General features: G+C 43.9%; 1 protein-coding gene across 1 annotated transcript in view; it reads right to left on the bottom strand.

Annotated features, from left to right (window-relative positions):
- Positions 1–17,391, bottom strand: part of LOC135561179 (putative uncharacterized protein DDB_G0282133) — a 38,961-nt gene that overhangs the window by 1,004 nt on the left and 20,566 nt on the right. Inside the window, exons 2-3 of the mRNA XM_065002319.1 lie at positions 6,023–6,326; positions 1,077–2,866 (exon numbers count right to left, since the gene is read on the bottom strand). Of these exons, the coding sequence (XP_064858391.1) occupies positions 1,077–2,866; positions 6,023–6,326 (2,094 nt within the window). The remainder of the gene's footprint in view (positions 1–1,076; positions 2,867–6,022; positions 6,327–17,391) is intronic.

Raw genomic sequence — 17,391 nt, 5'->3', positions numbered from 1 at the left:
TTGGAAGTGGCTTATGGTAGAGAGAAAAACATTCATTTCTAATTGTCTGGCAACAGCTCTGGTGGACATTCCTACAGTCAGCATGCCAATTACAAACTCCCTCAAAACTTAAGACAACTAGAGTGGCTTTTTATTGTCCCCAGCACAAGGTGCATCTGTGTAATGATTATGGTGTTTAATCAGCTTCTTGATATGCCACACATTTCAGGTGGACGGATTATCTTGGCAAAGGAAAAATTCTCACTAAAAGGGATGTAAATACATTTGTGCACAAAATTTGAGTGAAATCAGCTTTTTTTTGCGTATTGAACATTTCTGGAACCATTTCAGCTCATGAAACATGGGATCAACACTTTACATGTTGCTTTTAGATTTTAATTCAGTGTGGTATCTGAAACAAGTGTGTAAAAACGACCGACACTGACTTCAATCTAGTTGTTATTTTTCATTACAAGGTGCATGAACAAACAACACATTGAAGCTACACAGGAAAGATGGCGTTCATTCATGCACCTTGCAATTAAAAATACTAAATATTTTATTTTAAGGTCAAAAGGTCAACCGTCTACTAGTGTGTCGTTTTTACACTTCTTTTGTGTGCTTGTATTATTGTTGTCACTAAATGGGTTTAGTATATTTCTGGGTATGCAGCAGGAATGCATACAGTAGGCAAGATACAGGACCTTGTATGTAGGCAGATGATGATAGGACTTATAAAGAAAGGCTTTCTGAATTGCAGTTTTGGTAAGGCAGTATTTATGGAAATGCTCACTCATAGCAAACATTTTTCTTGTCAGAACTGAAATTCCATTGCATAATTGTTGTAAAAAACAAAGTATTGCCGTTCCCTCTGCCTGTACAGAACCAGAATAGTCAATGTTATTTCTCTTCTTGTGAAAGGACATTATTAGGTTTGGAGATATTGAGGTGCTAACAATATGTAGCATAGTGTCAACCACATTCTTTCTTTGTGTTGATAATTTTTTCCCCCACAGGGTTTCCATAAATAGATTTACACTATGTGTTGTATTAGCACCTAAACATATGACTCTTTCTCCATGTAGGGGCCATGATACTGTTGGAGCCGTTGTTGTAGACTGTTCTGGTAATGTTGATACTGTTGGAGCCGTTGCTGTAGACTGTTCTGGTAATGTTGATACTGTTGGAGCCGTTGCTGTAGACTGTTCTGGTAATGTTGATACTGTTGGAGCCGTTGCTGTAGACTGTTCTGGTAATGTTGATACAGTTGGAGTCGTTGCTGTAGACTGTTCTGGTAATGTTGATACTGTTGGAGCCGTTGCTGTAGACTGTTCTGGTAATGTTGATACTGTTGGAGCCGTTGTTGAAGACTGTTCTGGTAATGTTGATACTGTTGGAGCCGTTGCTGTAGACTGTTCTGGTAATGTTGAAACAGTTGGAGCCGTTGTTGTAGACTGTTCTGGTAATGTTGATACTGTTGGAGCCGTTGTTGTAGACTGTTCTGGTAATGTTGATACTGTTGGAGCCATTGCTGTAGACTGTTCTGGTAATGTTGATACTGTTGGAGCCGTTGTTGTAGACTGTTCTAGTAATGTTGATACTGTTGGAGCCGTTGCTGTAGACTGTTCTGGTAATGTTCAAACAGTTGGAGCCGTTGTTGTAGACTGTTCTAGTAATGTTGATACTGTTGGAGCCGTTGTTGAAGACTGTTCTGGTAATGTTGATACTGTTGGAGCCGTTGCTGTAGACTGTTCTGGTAATGTTGAAACAGTTGGAGCCGTTGTTGTAGACTGTTCTGGTAATGTTGATACTGTTGGAGCCGTTGTTGTAGACTGTTCTGGTAATGTTGATACTGTTGGAGCCGTTGCTGTAGACTGTTCTGGTAATGTTCAAACAGTTGGAGCCGTTGTTGTAGACTGTTCTAGTAATGTTGATACTGTTGGAGCCGTTGTTGAAGACTGTTCTGGTAATGTTGATACTGTTGGAGCCGTTGCTGTAGACTGTTCTGGTAATGTTGATACTGTTGGAGCCATTGCTGTAGACTGTTCTGGTAATGTTGATACTGTTGGAGCCGTTGTTGTAGACTGTTCTGGTAATGTTGATACTGTTGGAGCCGTTGCTGTAGACTGTTCTGGTAATGTTCAAACAGTTGGAGCCGTTGTTGTAGACTGTTCTAGTAATGTTGATACTGTTGGAGCCGTTGTTGAAGACTGTTCTGGTAATGTTGATACTGTTGGAGCCGTTGCTGTAGACTGTTCTGGTAATGTTGAAACAGTTGGAGCCGTTGTTGTAGACTGTTCTGGTAATGTTGATACTGTTGGAGCCGTTGTTGTAGACTGTTCTGGTAATGTTCAAACAGTTGGAGCCGTTGTTGTAGACTGTTCTAGTAATGTTGATACTGTTGGAGCCGTTGTTGAAGACTGTTCTGGTAATGTTGATACTGTTGGAGCCGTTGCTGTAGACTGTTCTGGTAATGTTGAAACGGTTGGAGCCGTTGTTGTAGACTGTTCTGGTAATGTTGATACTGTTGGAGCCGTTGTTGTAGACTGTTCTGGTAATGTTGATACTGTTGGAGCCATTGCTGTAGACTGTTCTGGTAATGTTGATACTGTTGGAGCCGTTGTTGTAGACTGTTCTGGTAATGTTGATACTGTTGGAGCCGTTGCTGTAGACTGTTCTGGTAATGTTGAAACAGTTGGAGCCGTTGTTGTAGACTGTTCTAGTAATGTTGATACTGTTGGAGCCGTTGTTGAAGACTGTTCTGGTAATGTTGATACTGTTGGAGCCGTTGCTGTAGACTGTTCTGGTAATGTTGAAACAGTTGGAGCCGTTGTTGAAGACTGTTCTGGTAATGTTGATACTGTTGGAGCCATTGCTGTAGACTATTCTGGTAATGTTTGATGTGGAGGAATAAGAAACAAAATGGTGGGCAGAGCAGGAGATTCTCCAATCATCAGTAAGTAGCTGTTTATTGTATTGGCAAATTATTTGGTGTGAGAACTCTACTTTACTAATTTATTTAATTTGACAGTTGGGTTTGGCTCACTTTCTTTATCCCAACTGTTCAAATGCATAAACTGTATGGACAGTCAAAAAAATGCCAGCCAAACAGAAAAGTTTCTTCAACCTGTTTGACTGCGAAGGTATACAACTTGATCTTGTTAGCTCTGTTTTACATATCATGTTAGAGTTCCTCTAACCTACCCTCTTTCATGGCATAATTGAACTGAATTAATCTAAAAAGTTAATGTTGAGGCCTCCCGGGTGGCGCAGTGGTCTAGCTTTGCCACCAGAGACTGGGTTCGAGCCCAGGCTCTGTCCCAGCCGGCCGCGACCGGGAGGTCCATGGGGCGATGGGGGTCCATGGGGGGAGGTCCATGGGGGGGAGGTCCATGGGGGGAGGTCCATAGGGAGGGTTTGGCCGGCAGGGATATCCTTGTCTCATCATGCACTAGTGACTCCTGTGGCAGGCTGGGCACAATGCATGCTGACCAGGTCGTTAGGTGTACGGTGTTTCCTCTGACACATTGGTGCGGCTGGCTTCCGGGTTGGATGCGCACTGTGTTAAGAAGCAGTGCGGCTTGGTTTAGTTGTGTTTTGGAGGACGCATGGCTCTCGACCTTCGTCTATCCCGAGCCCGTATGGGAGTTGTGGCGATGAGACAAGACAGTAACTACTAACAATTGGATATTACGAAAAAGGGGGTAAAAATAATCAAAGTTAATGTTGATTGAAGTTTAATTTGTCCTTCTCTTGTCTCTGGTAAAAAATAGTCTGGTGGGGAGGCAGACAACCTGAGTGGTGCGCTATCCTTTATTGGCCATGAAGAGTCCATCCTGAAAGTAACCCCGGGCAGACTCGTCTTCTTCCACGTGGAGCAAGGTAATGTAAGCTTAATCGGAAGCACTTTGTAATCATTCACAAAGCCACGTGGTTATTATAGTCACAATTACCTTTAATATTGAATGGAATAATTATACGCTTTGATATGTGAAAGTAGGGTTTGATAAATTGCTGCTATTGATGATTGTTTTGATTGCCAATTAAGGATAATCCTGAGACTGGACTATCAACTTCTTAATTGCTGGGTCTGGTTAATGAATGGTGGATCAGATCGATTATGAGCTGAAAGTTTTCCCTACCACATAATTGGCACACTTTACTCTTGGCAATTTAATTAGCAAAGTTCCAGACACTCTGGTACTCCTCCTCTTGCCAGACAGTGTGACGTGATGGATGTGGCAGGTCTTTGCATTAGGACATCGAATTATTCTATAACCAAAAACTCATATGCGAACACAGTTCAGTGTCAGATTTGATATTGAGAGGCATTTGAAACTAATGAGCTGTCAATTACAGACATGTCACAATAGGAATAGTTAAATGAATAGTTAATGAGGCTGGGTTACATTCTCCTCTCTTTAATAGCTTCCATTAATTAAAGCAATTTTGTCATTTAAATAGTTAATTAGCAGCTCGTCTTGGAGGAACAGAATGTCTGGAGGCTCTGGGAAACTGGAGAACAAATAGATCATCTACTGATACAAGAGACAAATTGATGTATAATTGTATGTCTGGTTCCTACTTCTACCTGACAAAGCTCTATTTAACATAGGATCTCTGAGAAAGACTAACATTATCGAATCTATGCTAAAATTGAATAACAATCTGTCTCACACGACAACAGAATCCCATCCTGCAAGTAATGCATTTTGTAAGTCGCTCTGGATAAGAGCGTCTGCTAAATGACTTAAATGTAAATGTTTTGGCAACACTGCTGTTTTTCCCCTGTCCTCAAAATGTCACTTATCGTCTTGGACTTTTACACCAATTTTCTTATGTAGCAATGGAACCTCGGACACAGAGACAGGAGATAAATCCAGCTAATATATTCTTCATGATGTGCTGTTTTCAAGCAGTGCTCATTATTTCATCCGAACTACCTTTACGACACCTGTTGTTGTGCATCGCCACATTGGATCTTTTTTTTTGCATGGAGTTGCACGTTAACACAAACAGCTTGTGCGTGACCATGTTGAATGGATGCAAACACTGTGAAGTTTTGACATTGCCATTGCCAATCATTTTTAATTGGCGCGCGGTAGACAGAGGTGACTGAGCAGAATGGGCCTGCAGTGGGCTGATAATGAGATAATGTCAATATAAGGTTCAGCGGGGCCAGTGTTTGTTACTGTGTCCTCTGGGAAATGGGAAGAACGTCTGCTCTGTCTGCGCTTTCTGAGATGTTTTTTCTTCTTTGTCAAATGGCTTCACTGTCCACAGCTACAGTGCCGTTCATTTCTCCAGGCTTTGAATTAGGAAATGTTTTTATGGTTGCTTTAGAACTAGCCTAGCTCCTAAAGTATTTCTCCCCATGGACAAAATGATCTCGCACCCTTATTATCAGTGCAGTGGGTTGTTTTTAACTTCCATAACAATGTGTCGACAATAGTGTCAGGCTGGCTTATGTTTCACTTCAATGAAAGGGAAAGTTATATCTGAATAGGCCTGCAACGGTACGCGATACGGAACCCTACAGAAAGAATCAAATCTGTTTGCATGTGTGACCAACCCTCACTTTCTTTCCACTTTAAGGTAAAGGGTTCCCTGAGTCTGTAGAGGCCTCTCTGCACCAGAAGTTCACCACAGAGTGAATGGTGTGGGCAGCAGTGGAGAGAGGATCTGTGGTAGAAATTAACACAATAACAGCTTAATCTATATTTGTTAGGGTGGGGGGGGCATAGACTTTAAATAAGTTTCAAGTTTCAAGTTATAATGTCATGTGCACAAATACAGAGAAATGCCTTTCTTGCAAGCTTCAAATCCAACAATGCAATTATCAAAAGTAACATGAGGTAGAAAAAAAAATAATAATAATTAAAGAAATAAGAAAAACACGAGAAGTAAGAAGATATATACAGGGTCATTTCCAATCCCATATTTATAATCTGCAGTGTCGGTGTCGTGTCGGTTCTCCACAGCCAACTGGCTGGTGCTAGGCAGTGTTCCATCCCCGAAGGGGTTTCAACCTTCCCTGGAGTACGGAGCTGATCTTGATCCAACCAACCAGCCATGGAGGTACGGCACTAGCCGTGGAAGTCGAAGAAGGCGTCCTCTGGCAACGGAGGTCTCCATGGAGATGTTGAGCCCGGACGTGACACAGACCAGAAACAGCTTTGCCGCCCTGGATCCAGAGGTTCCGGCACCTTCGTCTTTGGTGGCTTCCCAATCAAGATCGGATCCGAAGGTACCTGCGTCTTCATCCTCGGCTCTATCTCCCTCTCCGGTGGCTTCTACCTTGGGTTCAGATCCTCGGAGCTCCCAGCCACACCAGACCGTTCTGCTGCCTGAGAGAACGGCCCATTCAACATCACCAGCTGTCATCATAGGCAGCTCTATGGTGATTAACATCTCAGTCCCCAAGACAAAAACCCTGTGCTACACAGGAGCACGAGTACAGGACAAAACAAGGCTGCTTCTGACTGTTCTACCACAGATGCCGGAAGCTGACATTGTCGTACGACATCTGGAGGGCTAGCTCGGAACATTTGAAAATAGATTTTAAATAACTGATTTTGGCATCATGTATTGATCACATCTTTACTAACAGATATATACTGCAGATATTTGCTTTAAAGCAGTATCCAAATCCATAGGATGTAGTGATCACAATATAATAGCCATATCTAGGAAAACCAAAGTTCCAAAGGCTGGGCCTAATATAGTATATAAGAGGTCATACAATAAGTTTTGTAGAGATTCATATGTTGATGATGTAAAGAATATTTTCTGGTCTGTGGTGTGTAATGAGGAGCAACCAGACGCTGCACTTGATGCATTTATGAAACTACTTATTCCAGTTACTAATAAGCACGTACCCATTAAGAAAATTACTGTAAAAATGGTTAAATCACCTTGGATTGACAAGGAATTGAAAAGTGTATGGTTGAGAGGGAGAATGTATGACAATTAAGTCTGGCAGCCCAACTGATTGGCAAACGTACTGCAAATTAAGAAATCATGAGACTTAACTAAATAAAAATAAACTACACTATGAAAAATAGATAAATATATACTGCTCAAAAAAATTAAGGGAACACTTCAACAACACTGTAACTCCAAGTCAATCACACTTCTGTGAAATCAAACTGTCCACTTAGGAAGCAACACTGATTGACAATAAATGTCACATGCTGTTGTGCAAATGGAATAGACAACAGGTGGAAATTATAGGCAATTAGCAAGACACCCCCAATAAAGGAGTGGTTCTGCAGGTGGGGACCACAGACCACTTCTCAGTTCCTATGCTTCCTGGCTGATGTTTTAGTCACTTTTGAATGCTGGCGGTGCTTTCACTCTAGTGGTAGCATGAGACGGAGTCTACAACCCACACAAGTGGCTCAGGTAGTGCAGCTCATCCAGGATGGCACATCAATGCGAGCTGTGGCAAGAAGGTTTGCTGTGTCTGTCAGCGTAGTGTCCAGAGCATGGAGGCGCTACCAGGAGACAGGCCAGTACATCAGGAGATGTGGAGGAGGCCGTAGGGGGGCAACAACCCAGCAGCAGGACCGCTACCTCCGCCTTTGTGCAAGGAGGAGCAGGAGGAGCACTGCCAGAGCCCTGCAAAATGACCTCCAGCAGGCCACACATGTGCATGTGTCTGCTCAAATGGTCAGAAACAGACTCCATGAGGGTGGTATGAGGGCCCGACGTCCACAGGTGGGGGTTGTGCTTACAGCCCAACCGTGCAGGATGTTTGGCATTTGCCAGAGAACACCAAGATTGGCAAATTCGTCACTGGTGCCCTGTGCTCTTCACAGATGAAAGCAGGTTCACACTGAGCACATGTGACAGACGTGACAGAGTCTGGAGACGCCGTGGAGAACGTTCTGCTGCCTGCAACATCCTCCAGCATGACCGGTTTGGCGGTGGGTCAGTCATGGTGTGGGGTGTCATTTCTTTGGGGGGCCGCACAGCCCTCCATGTGCTCGCCAGAGGTAGCCTGACTGCCATTAGGTACCGAGATGAGATCCTCAGAACCCTTGTGAGACCATATGCTGGTGCGGTTAGCCCTGGGTTCCTCCTAATGCAAGACAATGCTAGACCTCATGTGGCTGGAGTGTGTCAGCAGTTCCTGCAAGTGGAAGGCATTGATGCTATGGATTGGCCTGCCCGTTCCCCAGACCTGAATCCAATTGAGCACATCTGGGACATCATGTTTCGCTCCATCCACCAACACCACGTTGCACCACAGACTGTCCAGGAGTTGGCGGATGCTTTAGTCCAGGTCTGGGAGGAGATCCCTCAGGAGACCATCCGCCACCTCATCAGGAGCATGCCCAGGCGTTGTAGGTAGGTCATACAGGCACGTGGAGGCCACACACACTACTGAGCCTCATATTGACTGGTTTTAAGGACATTACATCAAAGTTGGATCAGCCTGTAGTGTGGTTTTCCACTTTAATTTTGAGTGTGACTCCAAATCCAGACCTCCATGGGTTGATAAAGTTGATTTCCATTGATCATTTTTGTGTGATTTTGTTGTCAGAACATTCAACTATGCAAAGAAAAAGTATTTAATAAGAATATTTCATTCATTCAGATCTAGGATGTGTTATTTTAGTGTTCCCTTTATTTTTTTTGAGCAGTGTATAAAGAATGATAGTAAAAAAAACTTGGAGCACCTTAAATAAAATTTTGGGGAAAAAAGCCAACTTCTTTATTCATTGAATCAGATGGCTCATTCATCACAAAATATTGAAAACTACTTTAATGACTTTTTCATTGGCAAGATAAGCAAACTTAGGGATGACATGCCAGCAACAAAAGCTGACACTACACATCCAAGTATATCGGACCAAATTATGAAAGATAAGAATTGTACTTTTGAATTCCGTAAAGTCAGTCTGGAAGAGGTGAAAAAAATTGTTTTCTATCAACAATGAGAAGCCACCAGGGTCTGACAATCTGGATGGAAAATTACTGAGGATAATAGCAGATGATATTGCCACATCTTCAATTTAAGTCTACTAGAGAGCGTGTGCCCTCAGGCCTGGAGGGAAGCTAAAGTCATTCAGCTACCCAAGAAAAGTAAAGCCCCCTTTACTGGCTCAAAAAGCTGACCAATCAGCCTGTTACCAGCCCTTAGTAAACTTCTGGAAAAAATGGTGTTTGACCAGATACAATGCTATTTTACAGTAAACAAATTGACAACAGAATTTACACAAATTACTGATGATTAGCTGAGAGAAATTGATGATAAAATGATTGTGGGGACTGTCTTGTTAGACTTCAGTGCAGCTTTTGACATTATCGATCATAGTCTGCTGCTTGAAAAATGTATGTTTTATGGCTTTCCACCACCTGCTATAATATGCATAAAGAGTTACTTGTCTAACAGAAAACAGAGTGTGTTTTTTAATGAAAGCCATTCAAATATAATCTAGTTAGAATGAGGAATTCCCCAGGGTAGCTGTTTAGGCCCCTTGCTTTTTTACACTTTTACTAACGACTTTGAGTATAGCCAGAGTGTCTATGTTTGCGGATGACTCAACACTATACATGTCAGCTACTACAGCGACTGAAATGACTGCAACACTCAATAAAGAGCTGAAGTTAGTTTCAGAGTGGGTGGCAAGGAATAAGTTAGCCCTAAATATTTCTACAACTAAAAGCATTGTATTTGGAACAAAACACCAACTAAACACTAAACCTCAACTAAATCTTGTAATAAATCATGTGGAAATAGAGCAAGTTGAGATGACTAAACTTCTTGGACTAACCCTAGTTTGTAAACTGTCATGGTCAAAACATATCGATGCAGAAGTAGCTAAAATGGGGAGAAGTCTATTTGCGGCGCCGACAGAGATGGCCGCCTCGCTTCGCGTTCCTAGGAAACTATGCAGTTTTTTGTTTTTTTACGTGTTATTTCTTACATTGGTACCCCAGGTCATCTTAGGTTTCATTACATACAGTCGAGAAGAACTACTGAACATAAGAGCAGCGTCAACTCACCATCAGTACGACCAAGAATATGACTTTCGCGAAGCGGACCCTGTGTTCTGCCTTTCACCCAGGACAACGGAATGGATCCCACCCGGCGACCCCAAAAAACGACTTCGAAAAAGGGGAAAACGAAGCGGTCTTCTGGTCAGACTCCGGAGACGGGCACATCGTGCACCACTCCCTAGCATTCTCCTCGCCAATGTCCAGTCTCCTGACAACAAGGTTGATGAAATCCGAGCAAGGGTAGCATTCCAGAGGGACATCAGAGACTGTAACGTTCTTTGCTTCACGGAAACATGGCTCACTGGAGAGACGCTATCAGAGACGGTGCAGCCAGCTGGTTTCTCCACGCATCGCGCCGAAAGAAAACAAACATCTTTCTGGTAAGAAGAGGGGCGGGGGCGTATGCTTTATGGTTAACGGGACATGGTGTGGCCAAAACAACATACAGGAACTCAAGTCCTTCTGTTCACCTGATTTAGAATTCCTCACAATCAAATGTAGACCGCATTATCTACCAAGGGAATTCTCTTCGATTATAATCACAGCCGTATATATTCCCCCCCAAGCAGACACATCGATGGCTCTGAACGAACTTTATTTGACTCTTTGCAAACTGGAATCCATATATCCGGAGGCTGCATTCATTGTAGCTGGGGATTTTAACAAGGCTAATCTGAAAACAAGACTCCCTAAATTTTATCAGCATATCGATTGCGCAACCAGGGCGGGAAAAACCTTGGATCATTGCTATTCCAACTTCCGCGACGCATATAAGGCCCTGCACCGCCCTCCTTTCGGAAAAGCTGACCACGACTAAAACAAGAAGCTCCGGCGCTGAGGTCTGTTCAACGCTGGTCCGACCAATCTGATTCCACACTCCAAGACTGCTGCGTCAGACGACAACATTGACGAATACGTTGATTCGGTGTGCGAGTTCATTAGAACGTGCGTTGAAGATGTCGTTCCTATAGCAACGATTAAAACATTCCCAAACCAGAAACCGTGGATTGATGGCAGCATTCGCATGAAACTGAAAGCGCGAACCACTGCTTTTAATCAGGGCAAGGTGACTGGAAACATGACCGAATACAAACAGTGTAACTATTCCCTCCGCATGGCAATCAAACAAGCTAAGCGTCAGTATAGAGACAAAGTAGAATCTCAATTCAACGGCTCAGACACAACAGGTATGTGGCAGGGTCTACAGTCAATCACGGATTACAAAAAGAAAACCAGCACTGTCACGGACCAGGATGTCTTGCTCCCAGGCAGACTAAATAACTTTTTTGCCCGCTTTGAGGACAATACAGTGCCACTGACACTGCCCGCATCTAAAACATGCGGACTCTCCTTCACTGCAGCCGACGTGAGGAAAACATTTAAACGTGTGAACCCTCGCAAGGCTGCAGGCCCAGACGGCATCCCCAGCCACGCCCTCAGAGCATGCGCAGACCAGCTGGCTGGTGTGTTTACGGACATATTCAATCAATCCCTATCCCAGTCTGTTGTTCCCACATGCTTCAAGAGGGCCACCATTGTTCCTGTTCCCAAGAAAGCTAAGGTAACTGAGCTAAACGACTACCGCCCCGTAGCACTCACTTCCGTCATCATGAAGTGCTTTGAGAGACTAGTCAAGGACCATATCACCTCCACCCTACCTGACACCCTAGACCCACTCCAATTTGCTTACCGCCCAAATAGGTCCACAGACGATGCAATCTCAACCACACTGCACACTGCCCTAACCCATCTGGACAAGAGGAATACCTATGTGAGAATGCTGTTCATCGACTACAGCTCGGCATTTAACACCATAGTGCCCTCCAAGCTCGTCATCAAGCTCGAGACCCTGGGTCTCGACCCCGCCCTGTGCAACTGGGTACTGGACTTCCTGACGGGCCTCCCCCAGGTGGTGAGGGTAGGCAACAACATCTCCACCCCGCTGATCCTCAACACTGGGGCCCCACAAGGGTGCGTTCTGGGCCCTCTCCTGTACTCCCTGTTCACCCACGACTGCGTGGCCACGCACGCCTCCAACTCAATCATCAAGTTTGCGGACGACACAACAGTGGTAGGCTTGATTACCAACAACGACGAGACGGCCTACAGGGAGGAGGTAAGGGCCCTCAGAGTGTGGTGTCAGGAAAATAACCTCACACTCAACGTCAACAAAACTAAGGAGATGATTGTGGACTTCAGGGAACAGCAGAGGGAACACCCCCCTATCCACATCGATGGAACAGTAGTGGAGAGGGTAGTAAGTTTTAAATTCTTCGGCGTACACATCACAGACAAACTGAATTGGTCCACCCACACAGACAGCATCGTGAAGAAGGCGCAGCAGCGCCTCTTCAACCTCAGGAGGCTGAAGAAATTTGGCTTGTCACCAAAAGCACTCACAAACTTCTACAGATGCACAATCGAGAGCATCCTGTCGGGCTGTATCACCGCCTGGTACGGCAACTACTCCGCCCACAACCGTAAGGCTCTCCAGAGGGTAGTGAGGTCTGCACAACGCATCACCGGGGGCAAACTACCTGCCCTCCAGGACACCTACACCACCCGATGTCACAGGAAGGCCATAAAGATCATCAAGGACAGCAACCACCCGAGCCACTGCCTGTTCACCCTGCTATCATCCGGAAGGCGAGGTCAGTACAGGTGCATCAAAGCTGGGACCGACTGCTAAACAGCAATCACTAACATTGAGTGGCTGCTGCCAACACACTGACTCAACTCCAGTCACTTTAATAATGGGAATTGATGGGAAATTATGTCAAATATATCACTAGCCACTTTAAACAATGCTACCTAATATAATGTTTACATACCCTACATTATTCATCATATGTATACGTATATACTGTACTCTATATAATCTACTGCATCCTTATGTAATACATGTATCACTAGCCACTATGCCACTTTGTTTACATACTCATCTCATATGTATATACTGCACTCAATACCATCTACTGTATCTTGCCTATGCCGCTCTGTACCATCACTAATTCATATATATTTATGTACATATTCTTTATCCCCTTACACTTGTGTCTATAAGGTAGTAGTTTTGGAATTGTTAGCTAGATTACTTGTTGGTTATTACTGCATTGTCGGAACTAGAAGCACAAGCATTTCGCTACACTCGCACTAACATCTGCTAACCATGTGTATGTGACAAATAAAATTTGATTTGATTTGAATAAAGTGATGCTCTGCCTTTTTAACAACACTATCAACAAGGCAGGTCACACCTTGACTACTGTTCAGTCGTGTGGTCAGGTGCCACAAAAAAAGGACTTAGGAAAATTGCAGTTAGCTCAGAACAGGGCAGCACGGCTGAATGTGCACAGAAAGCTAATGTTAAAAATATTAATGTCAATCTCTCCTGGCTGAAAGTGTAGGAGAGATTGACTTCATCACTACTTTTATTCATGAGAGGTATTGACATGTTGCATGCACCGAGCTGTCTGTCTAAACTACTGGCACACAGCTCGGACACCCATGCATACCCCACAAGACATGCCACAAGAGGTCTCTTCACAGTCCCCGAGTCCAGAACAGACTATGGGAGGCACACAGTACTACATAGAGCCACGACTGCATGGAACTCTATTCCACATCACGTAACTGACGCAAGCAATAAAATTAGATGAAAAAAAAAACGATTAAAAAAAGCACCTTATGGAACAGTGGGGGACTGTGAAGCAACACAAACATTGGCACAGACACGCACAGACACGCACACACACACACACACACACACACACACACACACACACACACACACACACACACACACACACACACACACACACACGCATGCATGATACCATACATACATACACATGGATTTAGTACTATAGGTATGTGGTAGTGGTGGAGTAGGGTCCTGAGGGCACACAGTGCGATGTGAAATCTGTGAATATATTATAATATTTTTTAAATTGTATAAACTGCCTTAACTTTGCTGGACCCCAGGAAGTGTAGCTGCTGCTTTGGCAGCATCTAATGGGGATCCATAATAAATACAAATACAAAAATACAAATATTGACAAAACAAAAACAGGTTGTTAGACATTTTTGCAAATGTATTAAAAATAAAAAACAGAAATACAGGAATACCGCTGTTCCATAAGTATTCAGACCCTTTGCTATGACACTCAAAATTGAGATCAGGTATATCCTATTTCCATTGATCATCCTTGAGATGTTTCTACAACTTGCTTGGATTCCACCTGTGGTCAATTCAATTGATTGGACATAATTTGGAAAGGTACCCACCTGTCTATATGAGGTCCCACGGTTGACAGTTCATGTCAAAAACCAAGCCATGAGGTCGAAGGAATTGTGTGTAGAGCTCTGAGAATGGATTTTGTTGAGGCACAGATCTGGGGAAGGGTACTAAAAAAATTCTACAGCATTAAAAGTCCCCAGGACACAGTGGCCTCCATCATTCCTAAATGAAAGAAGCATGAAATCAACAAGATTTTTCCTAGAGCTAGCCTCCCGGGGAGGGAGAAGGGTCTTGGTCAGGGAGGTGACCAAGAACCTGATGGTCACGCTGCCAGAGCTCCAGAGTTCCTTTGTGAAGATTGGGTAAACTTACAGAAGGACAAGCATCTCTGCAGCACTCCACCAATCAGGCCTTTATGGTAGAGTGGCCAGACGGAAGACAATCCTCAGTAAAAGGTGCATAACAGCCCCCTTGGAATTTGCCAAAAGCCACCTAAAGACTCTCAGACCATGAGAAACAATATTCTCTGGTCTGATGAAACCAACATTGAACTTTTTAGCCTGAAAGCCAAGCATCACGTCTGGAAGAAACCTGGCACAATCCCTACTGTGAAGCATGGTGGTGGCAGCATCATTCTGTGGGGATGTTTTTCAGCTGCATGGACTGGGAGACTAGTCAGGATTGAGGGAAAGATGAACGGAACAAAGTACAGAGAGATCCTCAATGAAAACCTGCTCCAGATGGCTCAGGACCTCAGACTGGGGCAAAGGTTCACCTTCCAACAGAACAACGACCCGAAACACACAGCCAAGAAAACACAGTGGCTTCGGGACAAGTGTCTGAATGTCCTTGAGTGGCCCAGCTAGAGCCCGGACTTGAACCGGATCGAGCATCTCTAGAGAGACCTGAAAATAGCTGTGCAGCCCCGCTCCCCGTCCAACCTGACAGAGCTTGATACAGTAGGATCTGCAGAGAAGAATGGGAGAAATTCCCTAAATACATGTGTGCCAAGCTTGTACCCAAGAAGTCTTGAGGTTGTAATCGCTGCCAGAGTAAAGGGTCTGAATACTTATGTAAATGTGATATTTCAGTTTTTAATTCATAATATATTTGCAAATTTTTCTCAAAACCTGTTTTTGCTTTGTCATTATGGGGTACTGTGATGTCATTATGGGGTATTGTGTGTGGATTGATCAGGATTAGTTTTTTTATATTCATTGTAGAATAAGGCTTTAACATAACGAAATTTAGAAAAGGTCCAGCGGTCTGAATCATTTCCAAATGTTCTTTTTGTGTAGGGATTAGGTGACTAGGCATCAAGATAGATAATATAATCAGAGTAGCAGAAGTTTATATTATGATTGTATGTGAGTGTGTCTAACGTGTGTGAAGAGTCTGAATAAATGTGTGAGCATGTTATGTGTGTGTTGTAGTGTCAGTGTGCGTGAGTGTGTACTGTAGAGTCCTGTGAGTGTGTAGAGTCCTGTTATTGTGAATAGAGACAGTGCAAAAATACAAATGAAAAACAAGTGTCAACTCAGTCTGTGTAGCCATTCTGTTAGCTATTTAGCAGTCTTATGGCTTGGGGACAGAAGCCGTTCAGGATCCTGTAGGTGTCAGACTTGATGCGCCGGTACCGCTTGCCATGCAGAAGCAGAGAAAAGAGTCCATGGCTTGGATAGCTGGTGTCTAACGATTTTCGGAGCCTGATATCAAGGTCCTGGATGGCAGGGAGCTCGGCCCAGCGTACTGGGCTGTTCGCACTACCCTCTGTAGCGCCACGTCGGAGCCTGTGTAATATGATTCCACCTTATTCCTATATTGTCCTTTTGTTTGTTTGATGGGTGGTCTAGAACTGTATCGCTTAGTGTCAAAGGAGACGTGTTGATAGCAGTTGGGCATCATGTGTCTTAAAATCCCCGGTGACAAATAAGTCTATCAGGTACCAAGGTAAGACCTAAGTGCAGACTGTGTGAAGTAACAATGTTTATTGTAACAACAGGGGCAGGCAAACGACAGGTCAAGGCAGGCAGGGGTCGATAATCCAGAGTAGAGGCCAAGGTACAGGACGGCAGGCAGACTCAGGTTAGGCAGAGGTCAGTAATCCAGAGTAGAGGCCAAGGTACAGGACGGCAGGCAGACTCAGGTTAGGCAGAGGTCAGTAATCCAGAGGTGGTGCAAAGGTACAGGACGACAGGCAGGCGCAGGCAGAGTGGTACAGGGTCAGAAACGCAGGAGGACGAGGAAAGAGAAACTGGGGAAAAGCAGGATTTACTGTATTCCAGGTGTCAACTGAAGCACTATATAAACACCATCCACTTAAGGTCCACCAGGAAAGGGGAACTTTTATTCCACAAGAGCAATCCATCAGAATGATAACACCCCTGCTCCAGGATTGTATTTCCTTAATCAGTTTGGGATTGGGTTCACATTGGGTTTATGCTAATGTCTGCCCTTGTTAAGCGTTGTTTTCTTCTTTTGGAGAATGTTGTCTCACTCTCTTTTATGACTAATTGGATGACATTGCTCTACGGCAACCAGATGGGTCAGATCTGTGTTCTCTCTCAAAGCTATTGCTGTTCTCTCTGTTTTCATTGATCCTGTCCCTAGCCATAGACAAACTATTTTGTTTTGAGGAAGGTAGTGCTACACTTAAACAATGAGCAATTCTACAGTTACTCAGGTGGCCATTTGGATGGTTTGTTGTTGGCAAGGCAACACATTTCACTTTCAGTAGCCAACAACCTTTGGCTCTTTACCGCTTTAGTGTATTTGTTGTGGACCAGTACCTGCTAGTACCTGCTAGTACCTGCTAGTACCTGCTCTTGTACATGCTAGTACCTGCTAGTACCTGCTAGTACCTGCTAGTACCTGCTCTTGTACGCATCATATGGGGTAGTTCTTATATCTGTTGTTTTGCTACATCAAACTAACACCAAACATCCAGGTTTGATTCCTGGATAAGCCATATGCAGGTTGGTTTGAATGGATGTATCCCCTAAATGATCATATTATTTGTAAGCACAGTTGACTGACCTAGTGTGCATCACTATCACTGCATGTCGTCTTGCTGACTGCTATTCTTGTTTCTCCACACATTTGCACAAAACTCTACTCAGTCAATCTTTAATCAGCTGAAGCTGGGTATATTTTGTGTTGATGGA

This window comes from Oncorhynchus nerka, linkage group LG16 (genome assembly GCF_034236695.1).
Source record: "Oncorhynchus nerka isolate Pitt River linkage group LG16, Oner_Uvic_2.0, whole genome shotgun sequence".
NCBI classification, from domain to species: domain Eukaryota; kingdom Metazoa; phylum Chordata; class Actinopteri; order Salmoniformes; family Salmonidae; genus Oncorhynchus; species Oncorhynchus nerka.
This window is presented reverse-complemented; position numbering and strand designations above follow the sequence as displayed.